The 13,524-nt window shown below is 44.5% G+C and overlaps 1 protein-coding gene across 1 annotated transcript in view; it reads left to right on the forward strand.

Moving 5' to 3' along the window:
- LRP11 (LDL receptor related protein 11) overlaps positions 1 to 13,524 on the forward strand; it is a 40,378-nt gene that overhangs the window by 11,894 nt on the left and 14,960 nt on the right. The window contains exons 3-5 of the mRNA XM_025382645.1: positions 3,639 to 3,780; positions 9,359 to 9,484; positions 10,527 to 10,739. Of these exons, the coding sequence (XP_025238430.1) occupies positions 3,639 to 3,780; positions 9,359 to 9,484; positions 10,527 to 10,739 (481 nt within the window). The remainder of the gene's footprint in view (positions 1 to 3,638; positions 3,781 to 9,358; positions 9,485 to 10,526; positions 10,740 to 13,524) is intronic.

The following is a 13,524-nucleotide window of genomic DNA, read 5'->3' on the forward strand; positions in this document are numbered from 1 at the left end:
CTCGAACTCCTGGCCTCAACTGATCCACCCACCTCAGCCTCCCAAAGTGGTGGGATTACAGACGTGAGCCACCGTACCCGGCCCCTTGGTGTTTTTTAAAATCTCTGTTAACTTTGTCTCCACTCCGATGGCCATGCTCAGAATCTGGTCGTGACTCGGCGTCCCCCTGTCACACCCACCTTCTAAATCTCTGCTCTGAATCAATCCTGCAGCCCACTCCTCCACTCACATACCATGGCGGGGGGCCAGCACTTGCTGGTCCCTGGCAGTCTCAGGGCTTCCTGTCTGCTTTCAGGCTGAGCAGCTGGGACAGAGCAGCTTTCTTGTATCACCTTACTTGACTGAAGGCTGCAGGGCCTCACCTAGACATTCTCCAGCATGCCTGTCATTTGCAGCCATGCTCCCTTGTGTTCCTCAGTCCCAAGAGACAGTAAATGAGGGTGTAAGCTATTGTACTGCTGCCCGCCAGCAAGGTCTGCCTGGTTCTGAGCCAGGCTTAAAGAGAGCCAGAGCCTGCCACATACCCGCCCACCCCTCCACTTAGGCAGCTCTGAGCTTCACCACCTGCACCTTACCCTGTCTTTGTCTCACCTTGGTTCAGCCTGGTGCCCATAGGAAGAGGCCATAACTGACCCTCCTCTCACTGCAGATGGAGGTGGGAGGGAAAGTTTCCAGAAAAAAGGAGACACCAGGCCCTGGTCCTACCAGAGCTCAGGCCTCCTGGCCACTGCAGTGACCCAGGCAAGAGACAGGGTGGGGTCAGAGCAAGGTGGTACCCGTGGACAGGGTGATACATGGTCAAATTCTGGATGTGTTTTTAAGGCAGACCCCGTGGGATTTCCCGAGGGATTGGAGGTGAGATATGAAAGAGGGATCATTAAATGCAATCTTGAGGTCTCAAACCACAGTTCTAGTCTTGTTTTCAGTCTTATTTATCTGATTCTCTGATCTTATCTGACCGGATAAGATCTGGTCTTATCCGACAGATAAGACCTGAGCCCCAAGTCTTATCCGATCAGAATAAGACCTTATCCGGTCTTGTCCTGAGTCTCAGACTGATTTCCACTTTTATTTCAGTGGGTTCTGATTCCTAGCATCAGTGACCCACTCCAGGCTCTCTGAAAATTCTCTTATTGTCATTAGAGTGCTCTCTGCTGCCCTTAGTATTTTAGCAGTCACATAAATGACCCGTTTGGCATTCTCTCAGTGTAGTTGGGTCCGAAGGTAATGTAACAGCATGGCAGTGAGCACTGCTTAACATCTCTTTGAAATAAACAACAAAGGGCAGGTGGCCATCGTTGCCAGCCCTCCAGAGTAAGGCTTTTGCAGGGAAAGTGATGGACAGCTTGTAGGTCGGTGTAGACTGTTTTACAACTCGAGGTCTCAATTCTGTCACTGTCTCAGTGAATGAAAATCACTTCATGGGAATCATTTCTTTATCTGTAAAGAGTCATTGTGTAATGTTGTTCAGTTAGAGATAAGAATCAACCAGTGGAGACAATGGATATATTTAAGCGTTTACTATGGGCCAGGCCCAGCTCTTTTACATGAGTTACCTTACTTCATCCTCATCAGGTAGGTACTGTTATTATTTCCATTTTACAAATGAAAAAAAACCTGAGGTTTAGAGACATTAAGTGACTTGTACATCATCACCCAGCTGGTACAGGGTAGGGCTGGCATTCAAACCCATGTCTATTGGACACCGACTTCTGTGCTCTTAACCACGCACTAGTGTTTCTTTCAGTGTGGATCATGGGTCACCTGGGTGGGCTGAGTAAGTGTAGAATTCTGGGTCCCGCTCTCCTGACCAACCCACTGACTCTGACTCTCTGAGGCTGGGACCTGGAAATCCATACCTTAGCTAAAGTGGCATAAAATACGACAACCACGGTATCTCATTATATCACCTCTAAATGATTGTGAAGCATCCTGTGGGTGTGTATATGTAGTGTTGACAAATCCTCTAAGCCTAAGTCAGTCCACATTCTAGGATTCCCTAATTAAAAACAAGCAGATGGTTCTTATAGTAGTGCAATCCTCTGTAATTTCAAACGTCCATTATTAATGCATCAATGTAATAGAATGTCGAATGGTCAGCATTCAGCAGAGGACACTATCCAGACTAGTTCATTTAAGCAGAAATGAATTTTTTTAAGTAGAATATTAAATGGGTAATAGAATCATTAGGAAAGCTGAAGAAACAGTCTTTTGGCTGAATGTCCAGCAAAATCCTACCACAGAGCTGAGCCTTAGAAGCTGTTGCTCCAGCGTGCTCAGCAAGCTGCCTGTGAATGTTGGGAGAACAGAGGGCAAGCATGGAGCCCTGGGTTAGGGAGTGATCAGAACTGAAGCCCAGGAGGGCCTCTGCAAGGAATGAGTGGGGGAGCTTGGATAGAAAAGGAGGCCAAGGAAGCAGGGGTTTTCAAATAGCCAAAGTGGCCAGCGTGGCCAGATACAGTAAAAGGGCCAGCTAAACATGAATTTTTTTTTTTTTTTTTTTGGGAGATGGAGTCTCGCTCTGTCACCAGGCTGGAGTGCAGTGGGTGATCTTGGCGCACTACAACCTCCGTCTCCCAGGTTTTCAAGTGATTCTCCTGCCTCAGCCTCCCGAGTACCTGGGACTGCAGGCACACGCCACCATGCCCAGCTGATTTTTGTATTTTTAGTAGAGATGGGGTTTCACCATGTTGGCCAGGATTGTCTCCATCTCCTGACCTCATCGTCCGCCCGCCTTGGCCTCCCGAAGTGCTGGGATTACAGGCGTGAGCCACTGCGCCCAACCATACATGGATTTTTAAAAACTAGTATTGCTGGTCTTGACACCTAGATGGCTTTTCTTAGGTCAGTGAGTGACTTTTGCCAGCACTGTTTCAGGGAGACGGTGAGGAAAGCAGCTGCACCAGGTGGGCGAAGACTAAATGGGAAGTGAACCAACAGAAACGGCAAGCGCGGCACAGCGAGGCCTTTCAGTGAGCCAAGTGGAGATGGGAAGGAAGCGGGGCTGTGATTGGCGAGCCCTTGGAGCTCAGGGAATTTTTTTATTTGTTGTTTTGTTTGTTTGTTTCTTAGGATGAGAGACACTTGGGCATTGTAATAGCAGAGCCATTTGAAAGAGAAGTGAGTCTATGTGTCAGTGTTCTAAAAGTCCTAGGAAGAAAGAGGGCAAGGACTAGAAGGAGGGGTTGGCCTGGAACACAGGAGGGATAGCTACTCCCTGCCGGCTCTCAGAAGGAGATGACAGTGGGTACAGGTAGGGCCCCAGGAGGAGGTGGGTGGTGGAGCCCTAGTCATGGTCCTGATTTTCTCCCTGAAGCTGATGAGGCCCCCTGCTGAGATGGAAGGGCCTGGATCCTGAGCGTGAGGCTGGGAATGAGGTGCAGGTTTGGAGCAGCAACTGCTGCAGACAAGAGAAGGGATTGTGTCAGTCAAGGTCTTGGCCACCTAAATAAACTAGAACTGATGAGTTCAAGGTGGGCCAGCTGCCAGCAGCATGTGATGTAGTTCAGCAGCCTCAGGCTGGAGTGCAGAGGCAGGTCCCGGGGCTGCTCTGAGGACATGGACTTTCGGTTGAGGATGGTGTTGGACTCGGAGCTCAGGACTGCTGCTCAATGTCATGTGTCGCATCTGTGTGGCAGGTGCCTCAATCAGGAACCCTGAAGCTGTCCCACCTACAGGAGGGAACCTACACCTTCCAGCTGACAGTGATGGATACGGCCGGGCAGAGAAGCTCTGACAACGTGTCAGTGACGGTGCTTCGTGCGGCCTACTCCACAGGAGGTGAGAAGAAGGCCCTTCCCTCGCTTCCCACTGCTTATGGAAGGCGGTGTCGTTGGCATCGTTGGTGCTTTGTCTTCTGGCTCTGCACTCCATGGGCTCTTCCACTTTATTTTTGGTTATTGCTGAATGAGAGAGTCTTTGCTAAAAATACAATAACAAAAGTAGGCTCTCTTCTGTTTTGGGCTTTGTTGATGCTACTGGGTTGGGGTGGAGGGAGCACTCCAGGGGATGAGAAGAGATGCTCCCCCTTTTCTTGACTTCATCAAAGACAATTGCCCGGCTATTCTGGGAGAGGACTTTGTTTACAGATGGATGCTCCATTTGATGCATCTGTTCCAAGAGGGAAGCTAAGGAGTTTAGTGAAACCAGCTGAACTCGTGGAAGCAGAGAGTGGAATGGTGGTTACTGGAGGCTGTGCGGGGGACCGACTGGGAAAGGAGAGACACTGGTCAAAGGGTACAAAGTGTCAGTGAGACCGGAGGAACAGGTTCTGGTGATCTGTTGCACACCATGGTGACTATAGTTAATGATAATGTATTATCTGTTTCAAAATTGCTAAAAGAGTAGGTTTTAAATGTTGTCATCACAAAAAGATTATAAGTAGGGGAGATGATAGATATGTCAGTTAGCTTGATTTAATCATTCCACAATGCAAACATATATCAAAACATCACATTGTGCCTCATAAATATATACTCTCCTTTTTTGTCAATTAAAAATACATATTAAAAAAACAAGGAAAAGGCATACCACAGGATTGAAGAAAGACTTGGCTCTTGGGTGTAATCAATTGCTGATATAATAAATCACTTCAAAAATATTAGAAAGAGAAAGAGTGCAGCTAAGGAGTATGGTTAAAATTAATTGAAATATGCAAAGGACACGTCAATTTGAAAGTACTGCCTACACATTTTCATAGACTACACAGATGCATAGCTATATTAATAATATTACTTTAAATACATTTGATGGTTGTCACATTCTGTTGTACAATGTAACAATGTAAAATTTATTTCATTCATCTATGTTTCTTTTCTAGAGATCTACTTTTTTTTTTTTTTTGACACGGAGTTTTGCTCTTGTTGCCCAGGCTGGAGTGCGATGGTGTAATCTCAACTCACTGCAACCTCCGCCTCCTGGGTTCAAGCAATTCTTCCGCCTCAGCCTCCCAAGTATCTGGGACTACAGGCGTGTACCACCATGCCCTGCTAATTTTGTATTTTTAGTAGAGACAGGGTTTCACCATGTTGGCCAAACTGGCCTCAAATTCCTGACCTCAGGTGATCTGCCTGCCTCAGCCTCCCAAAGTGCTTAGACTACAGGCATGAGCCACCGCGCCCAGCCCAACATCTACATTTCTAAGAAAGATTAGGTCATCAAATTTTTAAAAATATCCATTGCATGGAACTTAGCGACACTAAAGATATTGTAGTATTGTAGAGGGAACCCCTCACCACATACACGATTCACTTCTGGAGAGGTGCTAAGATCTTGTACATTTAAATATCCTGTTACTCGGTCATTATGTATTTTCTTAGTGTATGCAGCATGCAGGGACCTTGCCAGGCACTGGGGATAGAGTGGTGCACTGGTGGTCCCTGACTTCCTGTCACTAGCCATCACTCTGGTAAACTTGCAGTAAGTCTCTGACATTGTTGAATTCTCAGTATTCACTACTCAGGATCTAGATGGTAATTAAGCCAGCAGTGTGCAGAATGAGGATAAAAGAGTTGGAACAGGACTGTAATTTACTTGTACTATATTGGATCTAGACCTCTATCAAAAACAGAGGTTAGTATGCATACTGGAAATGAAATTTTCCAAGGAGTTAGAGATTTTAGAATCCTAAGGACTTGTCAACTTTGGTAATTTTCATAGATGACATTAAAAATTTGTTTGGCTGATCACTCCCTGCCCAGCCAGGGGTTAAGCTTACTGTAAGTTACAGAAGGAGGGTAACCATTCACAGACAGGACAGGCACCAAACTCCAGCCCATACCAGCACTGTGAGGTCACCAGTGATAGCAAGTAAACAGAGTCTGTCCAGCCCAGCCTGGATTCCATCAGCCCTGCCGATTCATTGCAGCTGGACAGCAGAGCCAGCCAGCTACTCAAAACATTGTTGATCCCTTGGCCACCAGGACCAGTGGAGACATGACACTGGCTCCAGCAGGGATGGCTCACTTCTGTAGAACTGGGCGCCCTCTAGAGGGCTTTCCCCCTGGGTATGAGGACTCACCTGGACAGGGTCTGAGTCAAGTGCTGACTCTGGGAGGAAAGGACTCTTGGGAAGAAGACACAGATACCCTGTCATCCCCACAGAAATCAGAAAAGGATAGCTCTTGTACAACTGAGGTGCCTGGGAGGGAGGAAGGGCCTGCACTGATATGAGCAGATGGCCAGCACCTCACCAGCCACTTGTTTGCCCTGGTTTATTTACTCAGGCAGCTTTCCGGGCTCCAGAGGTAAATTGCCAGCTGTAAATTTCTGGCCCTTCTCCAAGATAGTAATAAACTGTATTTGAAGTGGCAGAGAGTGATGCATGAGTCATTTTTGTTTACGCAATGGCTGCTTGAGTATATGTCCTGTGTGGGTAACTTTATATGGAAAATAAAAAGGAATTGGTATAGTACTAACTGCTGTCTAGAATCACTTACTGGTTATATTGGAATAACATGCTATGAATTAAAGTTAATAAAACACCACAGAGGGACATTGGAAAATAGAGGTAGAAGAGACAAGTGTTTCCCACCCGTCCACTGTATGTATTGGTCTTGCAATGAATGACCCAGATGTTATGGTAACCAAGGGTGACACCAGCTGAGGTAGACAGATGAGCAGATACCCTGCTTATATGATCATAACTTAGTTCAATTTTTAATAAGTTGACATTTTGAACATTTTTCATGTTTAGAAAAATTATCTATTCAAACAGCAACCCAGCAAGCTCTTCCAACATGATCTAGCTCAGCAGTCTCCAAACAGGATGCCCCTGAGTTGTTCGAGACATTTTTAGGGTGAGAAAGAAGATAGCAGAGTTTATATTTTTGTTGATTTTTAATTTTTTTCCTTAAAATTTCAGTATATTTCATAAGATACACCCATGTTAGTACAGTAGTATGCACATATTATTTATAAATAAACTGGACTAGCCAGATGTTGTGAGACACGCCTGTAATCCCAGCTACTCAGTAGGCTGAGATGTGAGAATTGCTTGAGATTGGGAGGTGGAGGCTGCAGTGAGCTGAGATTGTGCCACCGTACTCCAGCCCGGGGCGACACGGCGAGACTCCGTCTCAAATAAATAGATAAATAAATAAACTGGAGATGCCTGTTCAACAATATATATATTGATCAGGATGCATGATCAAAAAAGTTTGGAGGCTGCTAATCCAAAAATAGAAAATTTACAAATATGGATCCATCTCCAAAACCACCAAGGAATAAATAAAACCTTGAGATATTTGGGATTTTCATGCTATGAATTTAAAAAACCTGACGAGGAACTGTATCCCGCTTGATACCCAGCGTGTCCCCCACCTCCGCTCCCTGCTTCTTCCCAGTGGCCAGAGCTGACTCTCCTTCCGGCCCATATTCTCAGTCATGACTGCAGGCTCTTTGCTTCCTCTTCCACAGGAGCTTCTATCAGCCTTTATTTTCTTTAACCTCTCTTCCTCCTGGATCAGTATATCTTCAAATTGCCTTACACCAAGATAGACTCCTTTCCCAACCTCTTGATTTAACCACTTTTCAATAAAAGATGTGTCCAAGGCTAGGCGTGGTGGCTTACATCTGTAATCTCAGCACTTTGGGAGGCCGAGGCAGGAGGATTGCTTGAGTCCGGTAGTTCAAGACCAGCCTGGGTAACATAGTGACACCCCATATCTAAAAAAAAACAAGTGTGTGTCCAAGATTTCACTTGGGTTTGTGAACTCTGCTCAGCCATTTGGTTTTGAAGGAATGTCATGTAGTCTGCCACTCCCCCATGTTCCTGAGAGAATTGTCTAGTCCATTCTATCCCTGTAAAACTGTGGAGCGCCTATGACCTGCTTCTAGCCTTATGCCTTAGTCCATGTTGCCAGTACCAGATAGTCACCTGGTTCTCATCTAACTAAGTCATAAAGTTGGCTTAATCAAGGGAGAGGGAAAATGCATTTCAGGAAAATATTTGTAACTCCTATAAATTGCACTGCAAATTAAAAGCTCCTAAGAACTCCAGAAGGGAGAAAATGTCTTTTTTTCTTTTTTCTTTTTTTTTTTTTTTTTGAGACAGAGTCTTCTTCTGTCGCCCGAGCTGAAGTGCAGTGGCGCAATCTTGGCTCACTGCAACCTCTGCCTCCCGGACTCAAGTGATCCTTCTGCCTCAGCCTCCCGAGTAGCTGGGACTACAGGTGCATGCCACCTCGCCTGGCTAATTTTTTGTATTTTTAGTAGAGATGGAGTTTCACTGTGTTAGCCAGGATGGTCTCGATCTCCTGACCTCGTGATCCGCCCGCCTTAGCTTCCCAAAGTGCTGGGATTACAGGTGTGAGCCACCACGCCCAGCCAATGTCATTATTTCATGAAACTAAATTCATGCCAGCCCATAACTAAATATTTTGTTTATTCTCTACAGTATCAGGGATGTTATGATAATCAACAAATAGGATTCAATAGTAAAAAGTTAATCTCAATGAAAAGTATTACTTAGGAAACAAGAATGTAAGACATAGCATATGTAAAATAGTACCTCTGGGCCAGGGACGGTGGCTCACACCTGTAGTCCCAGCACTTTGGGAGACCGAGGCAGGTGGATCAGTTGAGGTCAGGAGTTCGAGACCAGCCTGGCCAACAAGGTGAAACCCCATCTCTACCAAAAAATACAAAAATTAACCAGGTGTGGCGGTGCATGTCTATAGTCCCAGCTACTCCAGAAGCTGAGGCAGGAGAATCTCTTGAACCTGGGAGGTGGAGGTTGCAGTGAGCCGAGATTGCACCACTGCAACTTCAGCCTGGGCAACAGGGTGAGACCTCATCTTAAGTAAGTACATAAGTAAATAAATAAATAAATAAATAAAATGGTACCTCTGTTAAAACATAGCCAACTGCCATCCATTGAGTGGGACGGTGTTAGGTGGCCTCCTGCAGAACTATCAGCCAGAAGAAGAGATTCCAACAATGGCGTGTAGGAATGAATGCAGAGGGAGACAGCTGAGGCGGGGAAGCAAGGGTGGAGTGAGACCTGGGCTGCTGCTTCCTGAGCAAGGCAAGCATGGAGAACAGCCCTCAGACCCAAGAGCCCCTGAGGCGTCCAAAGAATTAAGTTGGGAGGCTCAAAAAGAGCCTTCCTGCCTCTTCAGAACCTGTTGCTCAAACTGTTAGGTTTGCCTGATTATTTGCATCTCTTCCCCCAAATGCATTTTATCATCCCCACAGACTCCCGTTTGTCATCCCCATCTTGATTTTATCATCCCCACGGACTCCCCTTTGTCATCCCCATCTTGATTTTATCATCCCCATGGACTCCCCTTTGTCATCCACATCTTGAGAATCTGAACTTCTCCTGCACTCCTGTGACTTGAGATTTGTTTACAAACAGGATGTTTGCACACTTGCTCGCGCTACCACTTCTTCTGTGACGATGGCTGCTGCATTGACATCACGCTCGCCTGCGATGGAGTGCAGCAGTGTCCTGACGGGTCTGATGAAGACTTCTGCCAGAATCGTGAGTTGGCTGTGTCACATTGCCAGGCAGTGGCTGGAAGGGATGGAGTTGGGAGGTCTGTGTTCTGAGAATAAAACGCAAATGCAGTGTCCTTCCCTGTTTGATTTTGGTTATAACTTTACATGTAAAAGCTATGCCTTAAATGAGAATTCAGTATGTCTCCAGTCTAAGTCGCAAATGTCAAATTTTCAATATTGCTTATGTTTTTAATTTTTTTCAATTTTCCAGGATTTTTCTGTCCTAAAAATGCTGCATATCATGTGCTTTCTTAAAAACTGACGTGATTTGATGTTTTGATAATTTTTTTAAGAAAATTTACAATACACCAGGGTATGGCTAAGTCAGAGCCAGAGCTGTAAATCAGTCTTATAATGTCATACACATAGAAATGCCCTGTAAGAAAGAAGAAAAACTGACAAAAGTCTAATGAAGTATGGATTTGAGGAAGGACAAAGAGTGGCAAAACCTTAAGTTTACATTTAGTATTTGTCCATTTCTTTTTCTTTCTTTTTCTTTTTTTTTTTTGACACCAGTTCTCACTGTCACCCAGGCTGGAGTGCAGTGGCACGATCATGGCTCACTGCAGCCTCGACCTCCCCAGGCTTAGGCGTTTCTCCCACCTCAGCCTCCCCAGTAGCCAGGACTGCAGGCATGTGCCACCATGCCCAGCTAATTTTTGTTAATTTATTGTAGAGATGGGGTTTTGCCTTGTTGGCCAGGCTGGTCACGAACTCCTGGGCTCAAGTGATCTCCTACCTCTGCCTCCCAAAGTGCTAGGATTATAGGCATGAGCCACCATGCTGGGCCCTGTCCATTTCTTTATGTGTAACATTTGGAAAGCTGACTATTGGAAGAAGAAAGAACAGATTACCCATTTGAAAACAAGAGAGAATAGATTTTTATGGTCCTCTGACATGTCTTAGATGAGTGGGCTGTTATATCCAAATATCCGTGATTCTAAATGAGCTGCAGATGTAGTGCTTTTAGTATTAAAGCTCAGAAAAGAAATCCAGCAACTAACAGTAGCTCTTCCACACTTCAGTGGGCCTGGACCGCAAGATGGTAACCCACGTGGTAGCTAGTCCTGCCCTGCCAAGAACCACAGGGCCGAGTGAAGATGCAGGGGTTGACTCCTTGGTGGAAAAGTCTCAGAAAGCCACTGCCCCAAACAAGCCACCTGCATTATCAAACACAGAGAAGAGGAATCATTCCGCCTTTTGGGGACCAGAGAGTCAAATCATTCCTGTGATGCCAGGTAAGGATTCAGGGCAGGTTCTCAACGAAGAACCTTGTTTTCTGTAGTCAAACTTGGCTCACAATTAAGTTTATGTTTGAAGAGTGTTAAGGAAGTATCTTGAAATAAGAGTTGAAATTAAGAAGTTAGCCAGAAAGGGGGGAAAAAAACCTTGACATTTGCACTAATGTATAGTAAGGGACACTTAACTAAATACACTCATACATATATACCTACTCCAGAGATACCAATACATTTATTTGTAAATACATTAACATTTAGCTTACAGAAACCAATACCCTAAAGTGTTAAATTTTAGGTTGCTTTGAGATGAAACAGCATAATCATTATGTATTTGTGTAAATCCTCTTCACCCAAGCAAGGGAACATTTAAAAAAGTCATCTTGAAAGAGATGCATGTGCTAGTAATTCAATGTTATGCCTCCAATTTAACTAAATCTATCACTAAAAAAAAGTAAGGCTAATAAGATTTATTTTATTTTATTTTATTTTTGAGACAGGGTCTCACTCTGTTGCCCAGGCTGGAGTACAGTGACGCGATCACAGCTCACTGCAGCCTCAACTTCCCAAACTCACATGATCCTCCCACCTCAGCCTCCTGAGTAGCTGGGACTATAGGTATAGTAGCTGGGACCATCATGCCTGGCTAATTTTTGTATTTTTTATAGAGGCAAGGTTTTGCCATGTCGCGCAGGCTGGTCTTGAACTCCTGGGCTCAAGCGATCTGCCCACCTCGGCTGGCCTCCCAAAGTGCTAGGATTATAGGTGTGAGTCACTGCACCTGGCCTAAAATACATTCGCATGACTAAAGCATTACAGAATTTAGCCAGATGAAGTGACTCACCTATAATCCCAGCTACTCTGGAGGCTGAGGCAGAAGAATTGCTTGAGGTCAAGAGTTTGAGACCAGCCTGGGCAACATAGTGAGACCTTGTCTCAATCAATCAATCAGTAAGTATTACAGGATTCCATCATTTTTTTCACACTTATTATTTGCATGATTATGTGACATGAGACAGAAACAGAGATTATCACATTTCCAAAAGCTTTTGTAATGTCTTTTCAGACTCCGCATAAATTGTATTGAAATAACCTGACATGATTTTGGTAGGTTTATTAAGAAAAATTTTTGTTCATTGTACAAGATATGGAAGATGCAAAATAATTTAAGGACAGTGAACTTAAAATGCCACCTCTTTTGAAAACTGCTTTTAATATTTGTTATATTTCCTTCTACTCCTTTGTTTACGTGCCTTGTAGATTTTAAGTGCATCCATAAAAATTTGTCTGCAAAACATTGCATTCTAAGGGGCTTTTCTTTCTGAGTTTTGGTTAAGTATATTGCAAGTGTCTGCTTTTTTGGTCCATTCCTTGTTGGTACTGCCACCTACTGGTAAAATCAGTAAAATCGGCAAGCCTTTGGATGTGGTTTTAGTGGGTTTTCTCTGCTTAAGACAGTTTGTATGGAGAAGAGTGTCACAACATAAGAAACAGAGTCAGGGGAGACCAGGCGTCTTTGGCAGGACTGCCAAAGGGGTGAAGAGTTTATGGAGAGATCTGTGTTATCAGAGGCCAGGATGGATGAATTCCTACCATCTCACTGTGGTGGAGAGAACCGCGTGAGCATGAACAAATTAGCTGAAAGTAGAGTCGAGACCAAAGCCCGTCTTGGCTCTACCTTTAGAACCTTGAATAAGTCCCTTCATATCTCTAGACCTCAGTTGCCTCATCTGTTAATAAGGGACTTCAACCAGATGTCCTCCAAGGTGCTGTCCAGCACTGAGGAATGATAAATAGGCTGACATTCATACTTTACCCCATCAGCCCTTACCCATGCTAGGTGTTGCTCATTTATCCCAGCACTGTCCCATGGGGAATGTGGACTTAGCTCAGAATCCTTTTGAAAATGGTGCTGCAGGCTAGAAGCCATTATTCTCAGCAAACTAACGCAGGAACAGAAAACCAAATACTGCATGTCCTCACTTAGAAGTGGAAGCCGAATGATGAGAACACATGAACATATGGAGGGAAACAACACACACTGGGGCCTGTCAGAGGGTGGGAGGTGGGGTGAGGGCAGCATCAGGACGAGTAACTAGTGGATGCCAGGCTTCATACCTAGGGATGGGATGATCTGTGCAGCAAACCACCATGACACATGTTTACCTGTTTAACAAACCTGCACATCCTGCACATGTACCCCAGAACTTAAAAGCTGAAGGAAAAAAAAGAAAATAATGCTCCAGGCTGCCACCTGCGGCTGATGGGAGTCAGCACCCAATTTCCAATCTATTTATGATCTCCCCTTTTGCTTTTTGATAACCAACCTTTGGATTTGGTTATGAAGATGTGAAGAACGGCCTTTCACAGATGCAGAGAGATTAGATGTCCAGTTATTATAACATATTAGGGTTTTTTCAAATTATTAAAATAATACAGATTTACTGTTGAAAATACAGAAAAATACAAAGAAAGTTAAAAGCGTCTAGCAAAACTCACCATTAAAATTTTGTTACATTTTCTTCTGGTTACTTTTATTCATACACATATACATATTTATTCCATTTTTAACAAAAGCAGGATAATGCTTTTATAAAACTTTTTTCTTACTCATGAGCGTTTTCATGTATTATTTCATCAAAAACACACTTGTTGAAAGTCCTGTGGTGAAGAAAGTGGGAAGAAAATAGCAAAACTTTGAAAATGTTAGAGAGAGCCCTCACATCCTGTAGTTTCTGTTCAGACAGCAGCTGTCCCTGCCCTCCCCCTCTGCTATCCCTAAGAC

Source organism: Theropithecus gelada, chromosome 4 (genome assembly GCF_003255815.1).
Source record: "Theropithecus gelada isolate Dixy chromosome 4, Tgel_1.0, whole genome shotgun sequence".
In the NCBI taxonomy this organism is placed as follows: domain Eukaryota; kingdom Metazoa; phylum Chordata; class Mammalia; order Primates; family Cercopithecidae; genus Theropithecus; species Theropithecus gelada.